The 20,534-nt window shown below is 41.0% G+C and overlaps 1 protein-coding gene across 2 annotated transcripts in view; it reads right to left on the bottom strand.

The window, feature by feature from the left end:
• Positions 1–20,332, bottom strand: part of rabep1 (rabaptin, RAB GTPase binding effector protein 1) — a 34,695-nt gene extending 14,363 nt beyond the window's left edge. For both annotated transcript variants that reach the window (XM_083987267.1, XM_083987268.1), the window contains exons 1-11: positions 19,978–20,332; positions 16,813–16,941; positions 16,477–16,680; positions 12,985–13,145; positions 11,259–11,378; positions 8,765–8,900; positions 8,379–8,557; positions 6,201–6,311; positions 3,964–4,425; positions 2,059–2,163; positions 1,813–1,929 (exon numbers count right to left, since the gene is read on the bottom strand). In XM_083987267.1, coding sequence (XP_083843393.1) covers positions 1,813–1,929; positions 2,059–2,163; positions 3,964–4,425; positions 6,201–6,311; positions 8,379–8,557; positions 8,765–8,900; positions 11,259–11,378; positions 12,985–13,145; positions 16,477–16,680; positions 16,813–16,941; positions 19,978–20,023 — 1,770 coding nt within the window. In that variant the 5' untranslated portion in view covers positions 20,024–20,332. The remainder of the gene's footprint in view (positions 1–1,812; positions 1,930–2,058; positions 2,164–3,963; positions 4,426–6,200; positions 6,312–8,378; positions 8,558–8,764; positions 8,901–11,258; positions 11,379–12,984; positions 13,146–16,476; positions 16,681–16,812; positions 16,942–19,977) is intronic.
• Between the last annotated feature and the right edge of the window lie 202 nt (positions 20,333–20,534).

Below are 20,534 nucleotides of genomic sequence, written 5' to 3'. Positions count from 1 at the left end.
AAATTTATTTTCAATACTAAACTGAATTTCTTTGTGTCTTGGACAAATTTGAATTTGTCATTTTATTTTAATTTCAGACAATTAAGCAAACAATTAACAAAGGAGACTGTCTGTAGATATATCGTATATCATATTATGTACCTAACTCCCAGTCGAAGCCCTACATAATGAGAATCACACAACATAAATTGTGTGAATTAAATGCACCAACTGGTTAAAGTGTTAATGAGAAACTGAGCAGAGCAAACATAAAAAGGATTTTTGTGTGAAGTTGGAGTTGGCTGATGGAGATTTCCACCAACTGCACTGACAAAAAAAAATAGCACAGAGAATGGAGGCTCTGTGCAGGACGCATTGTTGAGCTGGTTCAAGTGGGTGCATGGTCAGATGCACTAGACACTGTGAATCTTGTTACCATCAAATTGCTTTGCGCTGCTCCATTACCAGTTTAACTCCCTCTCAGTACGCCACCCTGCTGCAGCAGCAGCGCACCAAAATACCAAACCAGTGGTGGGTAGAAACATAAAGACAGTGAAGTGGTCATGATGCAGAGCTGCACCTCAGGCTGGCTAAAGTCTAATTTTGGAGCTCTGATTATCCTCCCTACTATCAGGGAGGGTGCGGCCTGGAAATAAATAGAAAATATATAATATATACGTATATTTTCAAAATAGTCCTAAAGTGTGTTGTGTATGATTATTTCATTGATCCTGGATGGAGTCGTAGCTTCCTAGATCTCCAATCGTTGAAATTCACAATTCTTTATTAAACTGCCTCTGATGGAAATACCACCAACAGCCAATCAGAGTGAGCAGACCTGGAAGCATCACCAACAGGAAGTTGCTAATTTCCCTAAAGCTCCTAAACAGCGGACTGAGCCAAATGGAAAACAGAAAAAGAAGTGCAACTGGTTGAATTATGGCAACAACACCGGTGACTTCACCATGTCTCATCATGCAAGACAAACCACAGTCGGGCCAACATGGAAAAGATTTTTCTTCTAAAGTCACATTTGATCAGGCAAGTTTCTGTGAGATCTGGTGTCTGGGGGAATCTCCACTGTGCAATCGCTACAACAAACGGCAGATGTGTGGCCTCGCAGCCTGACTGAACAGTCTAGTGTGTGCAGTCAAAAGTTTAAAATGTCAAAAGCTGGTTGAAACCAGCCTCCTGTCTGTTGTCTGGGTTAAAATTAGAAAGTTGTCTAGTGTCTAAGCCTAAGCTAAATGCAAATGTGCATCGATTTCCCTGCAGACAGGATATCATCAACGCCAGCACTGTCAACATATTGTTTTTCTAAAGTACTGAACTCAGTAGACACTTTGTCCTTTCCACTGAGTCAGTGCACTAACGTAGGCAGACAGACTTTTAAAAGACACAGCAGACAGCAGCATAATGAACAAGCAGGAACTAATAAACACCTGTCAAAGTACTAAACCCCCTATGTGGTAGTTCCTGCAGCAACGAGCATCTCCAAAACCACTTTCTGCCATAATGAAAAACACACTCACAGACTCACAAAGTGAAAACAACATCAGCCAGGCAATCACATTGTGGCTCACACTGTAGCTTACTGATCCCATGGCAATTGCACTTCCTGTGTACATCCCCACAGCACTGCAACCAAAGCAACTGCAGTTCAACACTGCAGACACCTACTGTAGATTATATCAGACACAGGCTCATAGTATCTGGTTTTTAAAAAAAAAGCCCAGCTTTGTCTCTGTCAGTTCTTGTATCAATATGGATTTTAAACCTAACAATGACTATACCAATTCCTTCCTCTATAGCTATTATTCTGTGTTTTCAAACCTTAGCAGCCGTCTCCTCGTTGCCCACTTTGACAGAATCCTCCAAATTCTGTTTTTCGGTCATCGTCCTCTCCAGCTGGTCGTTGGCCTGACGAAGCATCACCTGCAGTTTCTTCACCTGGAACAGCGTGAAAGGAAGAATCTTTACGATGAACAGTGTGTACCAACTTCCTAAAAACTTCCATGGTTTGATGTTAACAAACATTCCTGCGATAAAAAAAAAGGTAATAACAGCAAAGGCACAAACCTGATCTCGTGTCTCGGCCTCTTGTCCTTGGATCGCTTGCAGCTGCTTCTCATAGTTGGAGCACATGTCGCAGCGACGGCCAAGCTTCCTGCCAGCGTTTTTCACCTGGCGACAGACAAATGAGAGAAAAATTTGGCTAATGCCTAATATAATGAAATATTATGATTTATGACACTTCTTCTCAACACACATAAACTAAAGCAGCGTAACTGCATGTCAGTTAACAGAAATTTGATACAGTTTTTCTAACTTTAAATTTACTTTTAAAAAGATCACAAAGGAATGAAATGAAATATTTATAATTATTATTCCTTTGGTACTGGGACTAAAATATCAGGGACTGCCATGTAAGCATTTCCTAGAAGTTATTGCCAAAATCTGGTTTTGTCTCCTTGGAAAGAATACCTGCAGGATTTCGGGACATTTAATGGCACAAAGGCATCATTTCCAATCCTCATTGCTACTTCCACAACAGACAAGATACAGTCCAAACTTAAGAATCTGGTTTTGCAATGACCTGGATCAACTTTTCACTTTTCTTCCTATTCATTTTAGAGCGAGATTGGCAGTTTTTAAAAATATTTTTTAGATAACATCAACGCAGTAGGGTATTGAGTTTGTAAAAGCAGGCGATTTACCAGGAGGTTTAATCTGACACGCAGACCTTTTAAACACAAATCAATGAGTGAAGCATCAAGCGCTGGAGATTTATTTCATAATAGGATCCCGTTTCTCAAACTACAAATAATGTGCAGAAAATGGCTGCATGTGATAGATTTTCCTCCCCTGCCACCGCCGCAGTAATGGGCTGAGAACAGTAAAGGCCTGTAGAGACAGAGACGGCTGAGAGCAAGACCATTCAGAGGGCATGCAGAAAAATAAAAGGATCAATACTTCTGTAAGATAATGCACCTTGAAGGAATATTGTTGCTCTGTCATTATTACAGTGAGAATCCAAACATTGGACAACAATAAACCTCATCTGATGATTAATCATCTACAGGTCTGTCATTAAAATCAAATTTAGTTCATGCTGAGGAAGCAGGGGAGACTGCCTGGTGATATATTATATTCCCAGAATACAATCACCTTAAAATCACTGAAAAACCTTCAGCACCACTTTTTCTGTTATTTTACCATTATTTTCTTATTTTATCGTCGCCGGTTTTTATATATGAAATGTCAGGTTTATGTTTATCAATTCCATGTACTTGTTTTGAGGGAACCGTGTGAGTAGCCAGCAGAGAAAAAAGGAATCAAGAGTATGTGCACAAGTAAGTAAACCCCAAGATGCACTGGTTAAGTCAAGTAGGTAATAGACTCAGGTGAAACACATGTGGGTGCTCAAGTACTAATTAATTAAAGAGAGACCAATCAAATGAGACATCCTTAGGAAAGGTTTTGTAAGATCTGTAAGACAAGTCATTTACACATGGAGGGCACTCAGCATCACCGCACTTCTGCCCAGAAGTGGACTGCCATCAAAACTTTCACCAAGACGCACCAGAAGAAGAATAAATCAGGTAAAGGCCGACCCACACATCAACTCCAGAGAGCAGCAGACCTCTCTGGCAGCATCTGGGATAACTACACGCGTCAATAATCAAGGGAAAAATGAATAGACTTGGCATTCATGGGAGAGTTGCTAGAAGCAAGCCTCTGCTCCCAAGAAGGACAAAGTTCCCTGTTACTTTGCCAGACAATCCAGAGGCCTCCTGGACATCCACTCTCTGGACAGATGAGTCAAAAATTGAATTACTTGGCCATAATCACAAGCAGGGTTTGTTTGGAGGGTTCACAAACATTCTAGCAGCACTGTATGTATAGGGATCCTGCAAAACAACTCAATGGTCTGAGCTACTTTTGACCTGGCAGGGAGGTTAAACAGTAAAAACGAGGATGCACCTCTTGCTGCAGGAGGTTCCACTCGCTGTCGCTGACCAGTCGGTAGCCAACGGGCGGCAGGTAGGCGGTGTCGGGGGCGTGGGAGATGCTGGACAGCAGCGACGCCGTCTCCTCCTGCTCGGGCGTCATGGCCTTGATGGCCTTCTCCTGGTCTTTCGTCAGCAGGAAGTGGCTCGCCGTCAGCTTGATCGAGCTGATGGACGAGGATTCCCCGAAACTACTGTCCGTCCCCGTGCAGTCGGCCCCCACCAGGGGCCCAAAGTCCGACTCGTCCAGGTTGCTGGCCGACTTGGCCTTGTGGTTTTGACCACCGAGACCCTGCTGGGCGGACAGCGAGGACCCCAGGCTGTCTGTCGACTGCACTCTCCGCAGGTTGTCTTTGTAGGGGTCCATGGGGCCCCCGGCCACCACGTCCGTGTCTAAGGAGTGCATGGAGCCGTGGGCGCTGTGGTTGGCGTGAGGCTGAAAGAGAGAAAGAGCAGATAACATCCTGAGAGGAAGAGACGTGACATTATTGTTTCTGTTTCACATTTCATTCATGCTGAGAGTGAGATGAGCAAAAACCCAGTAGGCTTTCTGTAAAAGCTGAGCAGACACTGTGGTTTTATTAATCTTCTACAAGTTAAACTGCATGTTTTAATCCCTAGCAGCTCTGGAGCTGGAAGCCCGTTTTCTTCATACAGCCACTGATCTACAGGTGGTGGTAATGCACCAAGAAACACAGCAATGTGGCAAGAACAGCAGAGAGGGAGAAAGCTGTTCAGCAATGGGTAAAAACAAAAACTGTAGATGTTTCATGAGGAGGGATCTGCACACAATATATCATACCAAATATGCATATGATTTGGTGAATGAAACTGAACATAAATCATAACTTTTGTTTGTTTATAAGAAAAGCTCCTTTGATAGGCTTTTTTGCTTTTCTTAAATGTAATGTGATGAAGGTGCCAAGCATGGATTTGGTTTGGCCTGAAACTCCATCCAGCATCTGATGAAACAAATTAACATACGTCATAACATTTGTTTGTTTATTAGAAAACTGCAAAGAGTTCCTTTGATTGTGTTTTTTTGCATAATCTATCTGTACTTCTGAATTAACGAATCACAATATGCTAATATTCAACATGTTCTGTACACTGACCCATCACATACATTTCTATTCAAATAGGCAAAGTGTCCTGACAGTATGCTGACAGTGTGCTGACAAAAAGAGAGAGTTCAGCATCCCTCTGTGTAACTCTCCTACAAAGTGATATAAGAAAACAAACGTATGGAGGCACAGATGGCTGGAACATGCCGACTCTGTGTCCTGCAGCAAAATGGCAAAAAAAAAACGCAGTTTTATTTCTAGAGTCAAGACTGAAGGAGGACACAACGTGTAAAATATTACTGCAATATTAAAACCAGCTCACTGTATTTTGTTACAGCACTTTAAACAGCAGCCATGGACCATGGAACTGCTCGAAGTCGGCCAAGATCTCTGACACGCCAGAAACCCAACCGATCACTGATTGTCCAGCAGCCAGACCGTCAATCATTAAGTGAATTCCTCAGGCTCTGTGACCCCCCTCGAACTGGACCAAAGGGGAACACTGGGCTTAATCTGTGAAATGTCTGCCTGTTTAAAGTAACTGTAAGTCATAAAAAGATGGGATCATGTACACAGTAATAAGTGTAATAGGTCTTGGTGAAGACAACAGGATGCCAGCACACTCTTTTTACGTCATATCTGGATGCTTACATTTTACAAATTAAGACTTGAATTCATATCAAAAACCTCTCCAACTTTATGTATGTGTGTATATATCTTTCTAGTGTTTATTTTCGATATATTTACACACTTGACTTGCTACATCTTGTGGACATTTGTTCCTCCAGTAATATCCAGTTCTTTATGTAATTAATAATTGATCGCAAAAAGAAAAGAAAAACTCTCCAGTTTCCAACCAAGAAGTGTAATAAAATAAAGTCCCAGCTACTTTGAGATGGAGAGAAAATGGCAAAGGATTTAAATATCTTAATATTTAAAAATGAATGATTGAAAGTCACAAAATTGTACATTTCAAATGATCATTGGCTCTCAGTTTAGGACTTAAAAAACACTGGGACAAACGTGAAGGTGCCATGTTTCCTCGTTTGAAGATGACTTCGCTCAAAGGGAATATAGTATGATGCAAGGCGATAATAGCCTGCTCTGTTCTCTCTGAGGGACATATTGAATTACACGATGCTCTTACCTCCTCGACGCTCAGCCCCAGGAATAAATCCTCCAAAGGCTCTGTGTTGTCTCCCCCATCCTCCTCATGCAGCTCCTTCACTTGGCTCAGCCGTTCTTTTTCATCCTCCTCCTTGGATGGAGAAAGAAAGAAAGAAAAAAAAGAAGCTTAATCATCCAGTTATTTCTTCACATAATTACTTTTTCCAGGCCACTTTTTGAAGTAAGACATGTAAAATCTTATGCAATCCAATACAATAACTGTTGAACTGCTCGACTGTGGGGAGTGTCTTTTGTTTTGGTTCTGTCGCCCCACACATCTTTCATTAAAAACATGGAACACACAGCAAAAAAAATATTAAAAACACACAAAAGATCAACATGATAGCTACACTGATGCTCAAAATTGTGTTAACTTTTATAAACTGCATTATGTGTTTGGCTGCTAATGCTGCAGATTTTTGCTGCGTGTGATCATTGTGATAAAAACCTTTCATGCCTGCATTTCTGTGCCACATACAACAGTCAGCTGTTTATCCAGCTGTAGAGATCTGAACCATTTTCCAAAATATATTTCTCCACCATAATTCCCTTGTCTTGTGATTTCTGGCTCTTTTTTTCCATTGTTTTTTGCCGACACGTGTCCATTGTGTCTCTGTTGCTGTAGCCGAATATGAGCAGATGAGGGGTGGACCCAGATCAGACACAGCCGCTGGTCCTTGTGATTGGTGGATTTATTTTTTCCCCAATAGCAAGGGTTAATTTTACCTCCCAGCACTTGTCCATTGCTTCAGTTGAAAAACATGGATGTAAATTACCAACTAGTGATGCCTTAATTTTTGGGCCGCCAATCATCACTGAACAATTTTCATTGAAGTACATGTTATTGGAATGAAAGGTGTCATGAGACAGATGATTATGTGTTTCCAGAAAAAAAACAAGGCATCTCTCCGTCATTTTCACGTCCCCCTGAAGTCCTCATTGATGAAAGAGGCAGGGATGAAACAGGGGGAGATGATGAAAACGCTGAAAACATTTTTGGAGTGAGACCATATACTATGTTTGATTATAGAGCCGAAGTTAGCACTTGTGTGATAAGAGGGGAGAGACACAGGCTCATCCACACAACAGAGCTGATGGTTATTCACAGACAGTTCATAGGTCCAGCACGGAGGTTGTACCGGTGACTGGAAGGATTAATAGTTTGGGGGAGGGATGTAACCATTCGATTAACAATTTTAATTAGACTCAGAATTGAGAACACCCTCGAGTGCAGGATGAGTCATCAAATGTTTGAAATCATTTCACAGGAAAAGAAAAGCACTGATGTAGATGTAAAAATATAATACTGGGACATGAATTTGGCAAATATCAAGAGATACCTGAACAAATAACACTGAGATACGTGATTAAAGCTGGAAAAATACACTTTTTGTTCCACATCTACTCACTGATGATCACATTTAACATTAACGTTGTCCTTATGGGTCAAATTGACCCAATCTGTCCCCTTCCTCCATCCTTCCTTTCCCCCCTTCGTCCTTACTTCCTTCCTCTTTTGATCCAATTGACCTGATCTGTTCCCTCCCTCCATCTTTATTTCCTTCCTTTTTCCGTTCCTTCTTTCCACAATCCTTATTCCCTTCATTTATTCCTTCCTTCCTTCCCTTTGTCCTTACTTTCTTCCTCTTTTGATCCAATTGACCTGATCTATTCCCTCCCTTCTTCCCCTTCTTCCTTCCCTCTTCTCCCTTCCTTGAATGAATCTGTTCCCTCCCTCCGTCTTTCTTTCCTTCCTTCTTTCCACAATCCTTTTTCCCTCCGTTCTTTCCTTCCCTTCGTCCTTACTTCTTCCTTCCTTTTTGACCCAATTAACCCAATCTGTTCCCTCCCATCTTTCCCTTTGTCCTTCCATTCATCCTTCCTTCCTTCCTTCCTTGACCCAGGAGGACAACAGGGGGGTTAAAAACAATCACTTGTAGTTAATACTCTGAAAACACTGTATGCTGTGCTGTGCAGTCCCACCTCCCACCTTGCTCACTGCATCACCGTGCAACAGGTCACCAAAATAGGACAAAATTGTTGGCCATGTTGAACTGAAGAGTGTTTGATATCACATTGGTCAACTGCAACGAAGCCAAACATGATCAAAGTACAAACACAGTGAACTGAGGAGTTGTACTAATGTGGCTGTCCGTACCTGGTCTTTCTTCTTCATCTCCTCCACCTGGCGGAGCTGTTCAGACGACAGCACGCTCTCTATCCTCTGCATGTCCCTCATCAGGAGACGCTGGGACTCCAGGAACTGGTCGTTGGCTCTCTGCCACGTGTGTTTCAGCTGATTGTGCTGCTGCCGCTCCAGCTCCAGTTTGTGACAGACTGAGGTGAGAAAGGGAGCAAAGGTCCAGACTATTACACTGCCTGTACACAGCATATTATCTAAAGTGGCCAACTTTGTGTACCTTTAGTGATGTAAACACCTCAAAGTTAAAACAATTAAGATTTACCAAAAAATATAGCAAATAGGAAAGAGCTCCACCTGTACGCAACATGTCGCTCTTATAAAAAAAAACTCTAACACTGTACCGTCATGCAGCTCTTTCCGTAGCTTCTCAGCATCTTCCTGCAGGACAGACTTCTGGGTGTTCAACACAGCCACATACATCTCCAGGTCCGTACGACACGACTTCTCAGCCTCCAGAACATGATTGAGCTCTTTGACCTACGACACAAGATCACAGAGATGATGTTTTTGCTTTCCTCTTAAAGCTGCGAGTAGGGAAACAAGTTGTAAACACAAAACTGACATTAACCTTTCCCACTGCCCCCTGAGCCCTGAGCTCTTACACACTTCAATGACGCCACCTAGTAAGTGCAAGAGTAAAGAGTAATGGACCTCCCTTTACTTCCTGTTTGTAAACAAAATAACAATAACGGATCAGATCTGATAGCAGGTTTTGAAGTATATTTCAAAGTAAAAAGGTTATATTTGATCAGAGACACACAGTTCTGACTCTGAATCACCAGACAGCTCAGTGTTTATGTCGACATGTAAACGTCTTTTTATATTGATAATATTTTGGTTTGTTCTTTACATACTTAACCATTGTTCTTCTGTCTTATCATTTGTATCATTTATACTTCCAGGCGTCACCTTGTAATCATGGCCTTGTTTTTCATGTCACAACACTATGATCATTGGGTAATTCCCTCTACAGACAAGTTGGCGTACAGAGAGTGTGCATAAAGGGCCCAAAATGTCAGGTGCTTAGTGGTTGAGTGGGTAGAGCATAAAGACATCCCATAAAGGCATAGTGTGACCCATAGCAGTCAACTGCCGGTTCGACTTCCAATCGAGACGATCTTTACTGCATGTCATTCCCCAAGTCTTTCTCACTGCTTCACTGTCAAGTCATAAAATGCCCCCAAAAATGGACTTGGAAAAAAAATAGGGCCCCAAATGTCTCCTACAGCGTCCTCCTGTGGGATGGCACCAAGTCCATGTCTGTGATCTGTGAACGTGCACATTAGGACAAATTGTATCCAGCGTTACCAGACTGAGGGATTATCCGTCCAGCTGAGATACTTTTTATCCAACTGAGAGGGTAAAAATTGTTTTTGGCAGTTTCTAATAATTTTGGCAAATTTTTTCCACCATCTGGGTTTTTTTAACCATCCAAAAACTTCATCCTCTTCTTCTCCAATTAGTGTTATTATTAAAACTGACAGGCTCAATAGGGTTGGACAGGCTGTTACTGATATGCCAGACAAAACCAATGATATTTCAGGTTATTACAACTAAGATGAAACTTTTTTTTCTTTCAATCAAAGTCCTATTCATTCTGTCTGCTGTTATAAACGCAGAATGTAAAGTGATAAAGGTGCAAAGCATTGATTTGGGTTTGCCTGAAAATCCATCCAGCAAAAAGAATCAGGCAAGTTGGTGATTTTAATTCCTCTTTTAGCTACGGTTTGATCTCCTCCAAATGTTGACACTTCAGCAGGTAAATCCTCTCCTGTGTTGTTCATTTTGCACCAAGCTGGCGACAGCTTTTAGGAGCACAGAGCTTTTTTGTAGCAGGAAGAAAGTCTGATGAGAAATTTGTAGTAGGCTGTGGTCACTTTCAGCTCATCTCAGCTACAATGGATAACACTGGTGATAAAACGATAGATAGAGCATCTATGAGAACATCTCAGACTCTCCTCCTCTGTTCGTGACATGCTCATGTTACACTCATTTTATCAAAATATGGTTAGCGCTGCACTACGCTGTAACTATCAGTCAAAAAAGTCATGTCTGGCTTAAACCATAACCACTATCATCTGTGAGAAAAGTGTCAAGTCTGTTTCACACCCACAACTTGTGAATATATGTCAGGTTCAAGATAACTGTCTATTTTTGCACTTGTACTGAATAATAATAACTTTTTTGTCATGAGTGTACAAAACATCCCATCACCACATGAAACTGTGATGCATTCGCCAATTCGCCTATTTTATTAACGCATGGCATTGAATTAAATATCCGTTTCACAAACTAAACAGCAAAAGCATGAACGTTAGATAAGGTGTGATATTAAACAGAAGCAAAACTCAACGTTCAGTAAAAATGTAATAATTAATATGTTATATGGGACACAAGAGGATACACTTGCACAACCCACAATCTTTGACATGTGAGACACAGAGTCTGCAGCCAACACCATGACCCTCAACAGGCAAGAAAAACGATTAACAGTCTTTTTTTTAATTACGTGTTGGTTTTCTTAATAACTTCCACTATAACAGTGTTTTTAAGACCTGCGTATACCTTGCATTCAAAAAATAATGAAGAAATATTTCATAGAAGTGCCTGATGGTTTTACCTAGGGCTGTGTGTATCTTTTGTAAGAGGTACTTTCTCTGTCTGCCGGTGCAGTGTAACAATGTGGGAAGATTTGAAGAGAAAGAAAGGCTTTCTTCTCGTTATAAAATGAACCATTCAGTTGACTTAGAAGGAGCAGCTGTGGTGTCGGGTCAGTATCACGATGTCTCAAGCTTTAAGTTTCCACATTGAATCATTGATTTGGTGCCGACTGACCTTCGAGGCCTCCAGTTCCTTGACCCGCTCCTCAGCTGTAGTCAGTTTGGCTTTCAAGGCCGCGATCTCCTTCTCCATTGGCATCACCACCGAGCGCAGCTTCTCTGCATCCTCCTGGGCCTTTAAAGAGTTCAACAAGCCTCATTAAAAATGTATACGCGTGTATAGATTCACAGATTACCGTTCTCTGATAACATATGGCCTTTTCACTGCTGCTGATACAATTCTTCACATGAGAAATAATTCAGACTGACACAAGGAAAAAAAAAACCTATCCCCTACAACATGAAGCATTATCACAGTATAATGAAGTACACCTGCACAATTAACAGCTGTTCAAAACCTGCATTTTCGGACATCGGGTGGGATGGGAGGGGGAAAAAAAAAACCCCACTTATGTATTGTCGATTTGTAAGGTGTATTCTCTGACCCAAAGTGGTATAAATAAATATATAAAAAAATAAAAAAAAAAACTGCATTTTAGACACAATCTTTAGGGGGTGTTAAATTATTCTTAATAGACTATGTCTTCAATAGGTATTTCCTTGCAATAATCATTTAATTTCTTGATTTGTGTTAAAAAAACAGTTTGAGGATTTATATATCAAAATCTGTCTGGTAAAACATGAAAACTATTTTAATCACTCGTCTTGAACACCATGTGGACATTATATTTTCTCAGGTGTTCAACTTGCTGTCATATATAACAAAAAAACATCAAATGTCCAAATGTCTGAAGCAAATCAGGTAATTTATTTGGTTGCTTTGATTATAAAATAGTAAGTAAGTTAAGAAAATAACCCTTATCAATGTAGTCGTTGCACCTCGATAAAAACGTACTTCATCATATAAAACACTCTTGACCATGAGTTTATGTGTAGTCTGAGTTGTGTGTTTGGATCTGAAGCCTCAGACATCATCAGCATGTTTTAAATAATCCTCCTGGGACTTAATGCCGCAGTGGAAGCGCAGACAACAATGGACCACAGGAACCTTTTAGTTCCTGAGGAAAAGTACCTGGCTCTAACACTTCCTAGTAGTCAGCAAAAGTTTTGGATTACTGTCTGATTTATTCATTTTGTCATCGTCCTCCACATCTTGATGTAATAAAACAGCTGAAGCCGGTGCAGGAGGAGGCCAACAGTCCTCTATAGTGCTGTATCACTTCATATTTACAATTACAGAAGGTAAAGACACTCGACTGCTGTCTGGCGGCTCACAGTAGTCATCACATCCCCCGTCCAGTTTGGCTGCATCCAGTCTGAGGGTTTCAATCCTCCAGGAAACCTAAATCCATTTTATTCTTGTTGTTGGCCATGGAAATTGCTATTTAAATAAGTATAATATGAATCTCAGCCTAAATCTTAAAAGCTCCAATATGAATTTTGGCATCAACCTGTTAAATTCAATATTGGTCGGTGACTAGGATACGGTCCAGCTGGCTCCCGTCTCATCATCTGGCAGATTGCGAGCTGGTCTCTGGCATTCATCTTGATTTTGTTTCTTGGGGGGAAATTCGAGGGGGCGACGCTCGATACTTGAGACTCCATATCAGTACGAAATATCAGCTCTTCAGCCTCACAACAAAAAGCTGAACCAAACCGTAGAAAATTAATCTGCCTGTATAGAGCGCAGGAGGATATGTGACAGCTTCATAGACTTAGCAGAAAGGATACAAGTAAATTCCCCCGGTAAGATTTTAAATAAATAAATAAAATAGGCCTACTTTTTTCATCTCATCCTCCAGGTTTTCCTCCTCCTGGCCCTCTGTGAGGCGTCGTCTCAGGTCACCGACCTCCCTCTCCATCGCCTCGCGGTACTGGTTCCACTGGAGTCGCTCCTGCTCCAGGCGCTGGTGGAACTGGACCTCGTACTCACACACTGTTTCTGTTGGACAGCAGAAATGAAGCATATAGTAAAACAAAGAAGACACAGTGTAATCTACATGTAAAAATTCATTTAGCCCATCTCTACATTTAGAAAGCTGTATCCAGCCTGTGATGCCAATTTCTTCAATTAAGAATTAATATAATAATTGATATAACTTAATTCATATTGTAATGTATTGTAATGTATTCTGATAAGCTTTATGCTTCTCCCGTTTTCCTTTTCGGTCATATTGCTTGTATTGTGTAACTGAATTGTGTGTGATGAAGTCTGATTCAATTAACATGTCCGAAATAAATAAAATAAAAAAATTTGATAATCAATATTTGTGCCTACTATTTTTTGTCAAATTACAAATCAACAAATAGCTTCATCTCTTAGACATTTATTTGCACTCATTTTCTCTGCTGTTACTTCTCTTGAGCTTGACATTCTGTATTTTTAACATTTCACACAGCCACTGTCTCATTTTATTGTTGAAGATAGACTACGATAACAACAATGATACAAATTCACTAAGTGTCACGTAGACTGTGCGTCTAATAATCTGGTCTAATCTAATAATCTTCATCTGTATGTGCGTCAGATCACAGTGTCTACTTTAATCCACATCAGATGGTATGAGGAGGAATGTCTGGTGGATCATTATGGAAGGCCAGAGATGTCACAGGAAAAGTAATAAAGCAATTTACACACACAACGTAGAGCAGTGAACAGGACCACAGCCAATCAGAGGCAAAGACCCACCTGAGCTCTGTCTCTTATTGGTTTAGACCACGATATGATCTACCATGAGTGTGAGTTCGGTCACAGGAGAACACAGAGAGTTTTACCAACACCGAAGGCTTTTACTGTTGTTCTATTTCTATTTTTGACACTTTTTTGATTTTATTGAGTTTTTGATCCCAGCAACATTTATGTGTAAACTCGGCACAGAAGTTTCTTGTGTTTATGACCATTTAATTATTTTTAAATGGGGACTTCACAAGTTAAAATGAAGATTGAATGAATTAAATTCTGAGGGCTTTATGTTGTTTTTATAAATTCATTTTTTAAAGGGACAACGAGGAGTTTTGGAAAAGCGAAGCGTTTTCACATTACATTTATGAGCCTCCGCGCGCACCGTAAAATTATTTTGACCGGCTCAAGACGGACTCATGTTTTCATTCATCAAGAATTAAAGTCAGAGGTTCAAAGAGGTTCACATACCGGCGTAGTTCCGACCATAAACGGCGATTCAGCTGCGTTATTCTCATGACTCGTTGCGAAACCGAAAGTAAAAAACGCTGGTCGGCTCGACCAGCATCTCCGCCACCACTAATAATAACAAAATAACGATAGAGACAAAACTAATATTATCGAAAATGGGCCCATTAACAAGTGTGGGTAGCGGAGATTCATCCACATTAACGTGAGACTTTTTTATAACCGAATAGAAACTCCTCGTTGTCCCTTTAAGTATTTATTGATATGTGGATTTTTACATCCATGACATCCCTGGTCCTCCATAGATGGCAGCAGTATGAAGTCATTGCAAAAGGAAGAAACAGATGCAAGCAGAGTTGTCACAGTCGCACCATCCACACAGCGTGTGTTCGGCTCTCAACGCTCCATTTCAACCACCGTGGAATTCTAATAATCTCAAAAACCACCGTTTCTGTCATCGTCAATTTCCATCGGGGACGGTGTAAAACGCCACAGCGGTGAGGTGCCTTGGCAGTTGGCAGGCGACGTTACTGGTCCTGACAGTGTTTGTTAGTTAGTGGGGCTTTCTGACACGTCACAGCAGGAGAAGCACAGCTGTAAGTGATAAGATGATGGCTGACACTCAAGTAGCTGCTTTGGTTTCAGGGACACGGCACCAAACTGCACACGGACTGAACAGGCCGCTTCACTGTCACACTAACACTACAATTAAAGCAAAAAACATTTTTAACCAATATTTCAATATTTCTGTAAGAGAAAATATATATTAATCTGTTCGTCTACTCACTGTTGTGATGTCAATATTAGGATTTAACAGCTGGTGGCCTTAATTCTCCAGTCAGCTGCCATTTAAATATTGCAGAGGAAGAACATTAAAAGTAAAAGACTGTCGGTGAAATAATGGGAACACAGTGGAAATAGTGATGGGAATATGTCATTTATATTTATTCCATGTATTTTTATCATCATTGCTCCACAAAACATGATGTCTCAACAATCCTACTGCAGTTTTTTTTGTCTTTTTGGTGATGTCACACTTTATTTGCTAAACCTGTTTTCTACAATGCTTCTTTCTTTTTTTTTTAACAATGTTTCTAGCGAATTCTTTTCATTAGTTTTAAAATCTACAAAAAAAATTCCCCTGTCCCTCTGTCTTAAACTTGGCATATACAAGTATATCACTGACTTATTACAATTCCATAGTATTTGCATTTTTTTGCACAAATTGCTCCTTCTAGCTCATTGTTTCATTGTTGTTGTGAATGTCTGTATCTTTTCTGCCCTAAACCAGTTGCCTTTGGGATTAATAAAGTTGTATTGTGCTGTATTTTCTCCACATTCCTGCAGCTCCCTCTCTGTTTTTTTTTAAAGCACGAATTGCAAAACTCGGGGCCATCTCGCAGCTACTCACACCAGACACGAAGCAACATGACAATATGCAGATGTTCCGACCTGCGAGCACTCAGTCAATACACACGTTTAGTTTTGTGACTCCTGCACAGTTGTGCCATTATTGTAACACACACAAACACACACGCAGCCTCAGTGTCGTGTCTGTAATGAGCATGAAAGCAGTTTAATGGAAATGCACTTAGTGTCGTGGCTGTCTGGCTTGAATAGAGCACAGCAGTCGTTGTTGTTGTTGTTGTTATGAGTAACAACTGTTGTTTTCCAACTATAGCAACAGTAAATATGTCTTCAGTGATGCATGTGTGTGTATCATTATCCATTACTTCCTACACTCAGCCACTTCTCAACTGCCACATCATGAATAATGTACAAGTGATAAAAATCCTCCATCCCCGCCTCCGCTATGTAATGTGATGTCATCCTGTATCATGTTATGTCACGTACAAAACATCTCTCTGAATCACTGAAAGAGCCCCCACAGTGTTGCATAAATACCAGTAGGTTTTGCAATGGACATACATGTAAAACAAAAACAAATGAAACAGGTGTAATGTTAGTGCCAGCAGCACATGTTCCCAATACAGGTTATATGAGTATGATAAATGTTGTTTAGGCAGATTTGACTATTTAAATCAACAGTGTGGTTTTTATAAAACTTGATAATGCCCTGTTGTAACTGATACTATAGGATTAGCACTGGAGCCGCCAGTTTTACCTTTCATGATGGCCTGGAGTGACGCCACCTCCTCCTGCCACTGGCTGCGGACCTGGTCGATGGCTTCCTGCTTGGTGTTCTCCGACACGGTGGCCACCTCTTTGATGGTCTCTATCTCGGCCCGGGCCTCAGCCAGCTGCGTCTGGACGGAGCTCAGCTCGGCCTGGGCGCCGTCCAGCGCCACGGCCTGCCTCTTCAGCTCCTCTGGAAAGAGACAAGACGGATCAGAGACAATATGAATAATGTGTGTTTGTGTGATGGGGGGAGGGGAGGGGAGGGATGTACAGAAGGATAAACTATGTAAGACTTCATCTCGTGCAGTTATGGGATGCGTACCTTCTCTCGTCATGTAGAGCTCTTTGAACTTGGCTCGTTTCTGGTTGAACTCGGCCTCCAGCTGCTGCTTGAGTTTCATGAACTCGGCCCTCTCCTGCTCCAGGGCGGCCACTCGCTGCTGGAGCACCTCTGGACCATCAAAACAACACAAGACACAAATTAACCAACTGTTAATTAGATATTGTTAAAAACAAGCAAAGCAGGTGTGTGTAAACTCAACTTTTCAGCTCCTCTGTGAATCATTTAGTTAAAAAAAACTTTCAAAAATGTGCATTTTTTTTCTCTAATGCTCAAGTTACGTATAATTATCAAACTAAATGTTCAGGAAAAAAAACTTTTTTTCCCCCCCACAAATCCCAGAAAAAAAACAAGGTTTATTTGAATAATTGTTATACTCTTGAGGATGTGAATTTATTCAGTAATTCATGAGAAAAGTGTTAAAAAAAACATTAGTTTGTCTTGCAGAAATATATTTTGCAAAGCATCCTAATCCCCAGGTTGGAATCCACCACTTTGGCCTCGTCCAAGTTTCTGTGATTAACAGTGAAACTCTGCACCTGTTTGGCTCTGACAGCTTCAACTTCCCATCTGCCTGAACACAAACATCCCTCTGGATCAACACACACACAGTATTGTGTAATGTTAAATATCATATTAAAAAGTACAGAGATGAAAATTACAATTTAGTTTTGCAAAGAACATAGTTGACTAGCTGATATGACACGTGACCTGACACCTCAGTTTTCACTTCAACGATCATCCAATCACACGTCAGCAGCACAGTTCATCATTTGTTAGAGACCAGAGGAAATAAATCTTCCCAAATAAAAACTTCAGATTATGAAGGAAATATGAATTCACCTGACATAAAGAAGAATATTTATACATTTGTTTTCCTATCCTCCAATTATTCCAAAGCTTAAACTGATTCACTCAGCTCTTCCCAACTGGCCTGAAGTCACAGGTTTTTCCAACATCCCTGTGAAGATTTCCTCAAACACAGACAGATGCATGGAAACTTTTACATGCCGGTTCAGCACAACACCACCACGGTCATGTGACCCTAAAGCACAAATTCCACCACCACATAAGCTTGACACATTTTCAGATATGTTCCACATGAATTTCACTATCCAGCTTGTTAAGCTCCTGTGTTGCACCCTCACAACTTTCTTATACTTCACTAGTTTTATAATAATGGTTAACGTGTTGATGTGTCACGCTGGAATTTAAAAAAGACTCAGTTCAGTCATTCAGTTTAGGAATGCACAATAGATCACATGAATACTATGTAAACAAAGCCAGTCTTAAAGCAATAAAGCTTCAACACCAGGATGAAAAAAATGGATGAAGCACAAACTCACTTCTCTCTCCAGCAGTTACACAAATGTGGCAACATCTTGAGTCAATATGCTGAAGCTGAGTGACAATATGCAAACCAAATAGAGTAGCTTCAGAAAGATAGAAAGTAACACATACATATAATCGGTCGGTGTAAAGGTGTGACTTTAACTCTTAATACTGGTTTTACATTTCTGCAGTGTCACCTGAAGCATGAGATGAACTGCAGCATCATGTCAAAACCAAAACTAACATTATTTGCCATCAGTTAATTCACCTACAGAATATTTTTGTGTTAGTTTGTAAAATATAAAAACCCAAGGTGCCACTGGTGCCACAAAAAAGCTAAAACTAGAATATATTTAGTTTTTATTTCTGGATATATGACTTGCAACTGACTAATTGTTTATTCTAATTTAACAGTCACACATCCTCACAACCTGTATTACAATCTGCTATGACTACTACAAGAAGCTCCTGTTCAGATTCAGTCAAAAAATCCAATACATTCTCATTGCAGCGATCCACCTATCTCCACAGGTAAACCATTGCAAAATAAGCCAAGGGTCAGACACTTCAGGTTTGTCAAAGTTTATGTGATGATAAAACTGTGATGAATCATTCATTAGAACGACACCCGAATGTTTTCAAGGAGAAACCGTGCGTGACATAAAATGTTTTACCACCCAAGGCGCCACTGAATTAAGACGCACGTGACAGCGCAGAAATTGTGATTTCTAGTTTGTTTGGTTTTTTCAGGTTACATGAAAAGTCATCATTAACATGTTTACATTATTTTGTAATTCTACTACATTTCCACAGCAGTGAGACAGCAGGGTGAAAGAAAAGGACTTTAGTCCCAGGGATGCATGTGTAAAGATCTTTACTGCTGTGCCAGCATCTGTAAATCTGCATGTAGATAGTCAGGTTAAACCTATAAACAACATACACCTACAGCTATCCACTCACCTTCATATTATATTCTCAATTAGCTGTTTCATAATTTTTATCATGAAAACAGTAATAACATGCATTATTATCTTAAGTCTCAACATAATATTTCATGGGGTCTGCGATCCAAAATCCAGATATTAGATCAGTTTCAGCTCTAACATGTCCTGTAGACATAAACATCCTTTAGTTATTCTCACTGCATACTTTCCACTTTTGCCTCCATTAGCTTTATGGTACAGATGAGAACTGTAATCAGGCTCTTGTTATCGCTGGCATGATTAAATCTGCACTCACTCCCTGCAGCCAGGACCCCAAGATGGTCCACGGACCGCTGCTTGAGAACCAGAGGGAGAGACCTCCTGCAGCCGGATCAACCTCCTGTATTATGGTCCAGCCCCTGCGTGAGTGTGCAGGTCACCGCCACACACACACACACACACACACACACACACACACACTCACACACACAACACAACACGTAGTAATGGACTGATAAAACCCATATGACCCGTGTTAGAGGCTGACCAGGCTGGGCCAGGCGGGCAGAGGCCAGAGCCGACCTTTACAACACATTAGTCCCCACCAGGCTCAGCTACGAGCTAGCCTGCTAAGTGGCACCAGGGGTAAACACAATAACAACTCCACCTGGTTCACATCGACATGAAACAAATCGGCAACGTGAAGCTTTAGTGGCCCATCTGCCCTGGTGTTAAATGCTCAGTGTGAGCCAGTGACAGACAGTGACACGTCGCCCTGATGATGCTAGCTGAAGCTAATGTTGTCAAGGATGCAGAGGCCGCTGGCTCCGGGGCTCCCAGACCCTCAACACCCCCCTGCTGCACAAAACCCCCACGGACACGAGGCATTTACCGTCAGGTTGGGACGACGGAGGGGATCCCGAGGCCTGCTCGGCCATGGTTTCCTGAGGGGGGGCTTCAAGCAATTAGCAGGGCAGTGGGATAAGAAGCTAGGAGTGTCCAAGAAAACAGGCTAACATCACAACTGCTGTGTGAAGCTAACGAGGGGGGAGAGCGACGCTTTCCGGTGGGGTTTTCAAAATAAAAGCCACATGGTGGTTTTTGACCGTGAAAGATCGCTGACAGGTTTTTTGTTTTGTTTTGTTTTTTTCTGGACACAAGGGACATGGGCTCTATATGTTCAAGGACCACCTGAACCAAAAGCCTGGATATGAAGTGACTGTTAATATTTGTTGGTGGACGGTCAATCAAACAGGTGTAGCCTACAGAGGAGCATAATGTCTGAAAAATGAATAAAAACAGAATTTAAAAAATAAAAAGATGGCTAAAAATGACTTTTAAGACACAATAAGACATCAAACAGAAATAGGATGACACAAAGAGACAGAAAATGATTTTAAAAATTGATGTCAAATTATCCAAATATCTGAAAACACACTCAAACTTGAT

The sequence above is a fragment of the Trachurus trachurus genome (genome assembly GCF_905171665.1).
Source record: "Trachurus trachurus genome assembly, chromosome: 14".
NCBI classification, from domain to species: Eukaryota; Metazoa; Chordata; class Actinopteri; order Carangiformes; family Carangidae; genus Trachurus; species Trachurus trachurus.
This window is presented reverse-complemented; position numbering and strand designations above follow the sequence as displayed.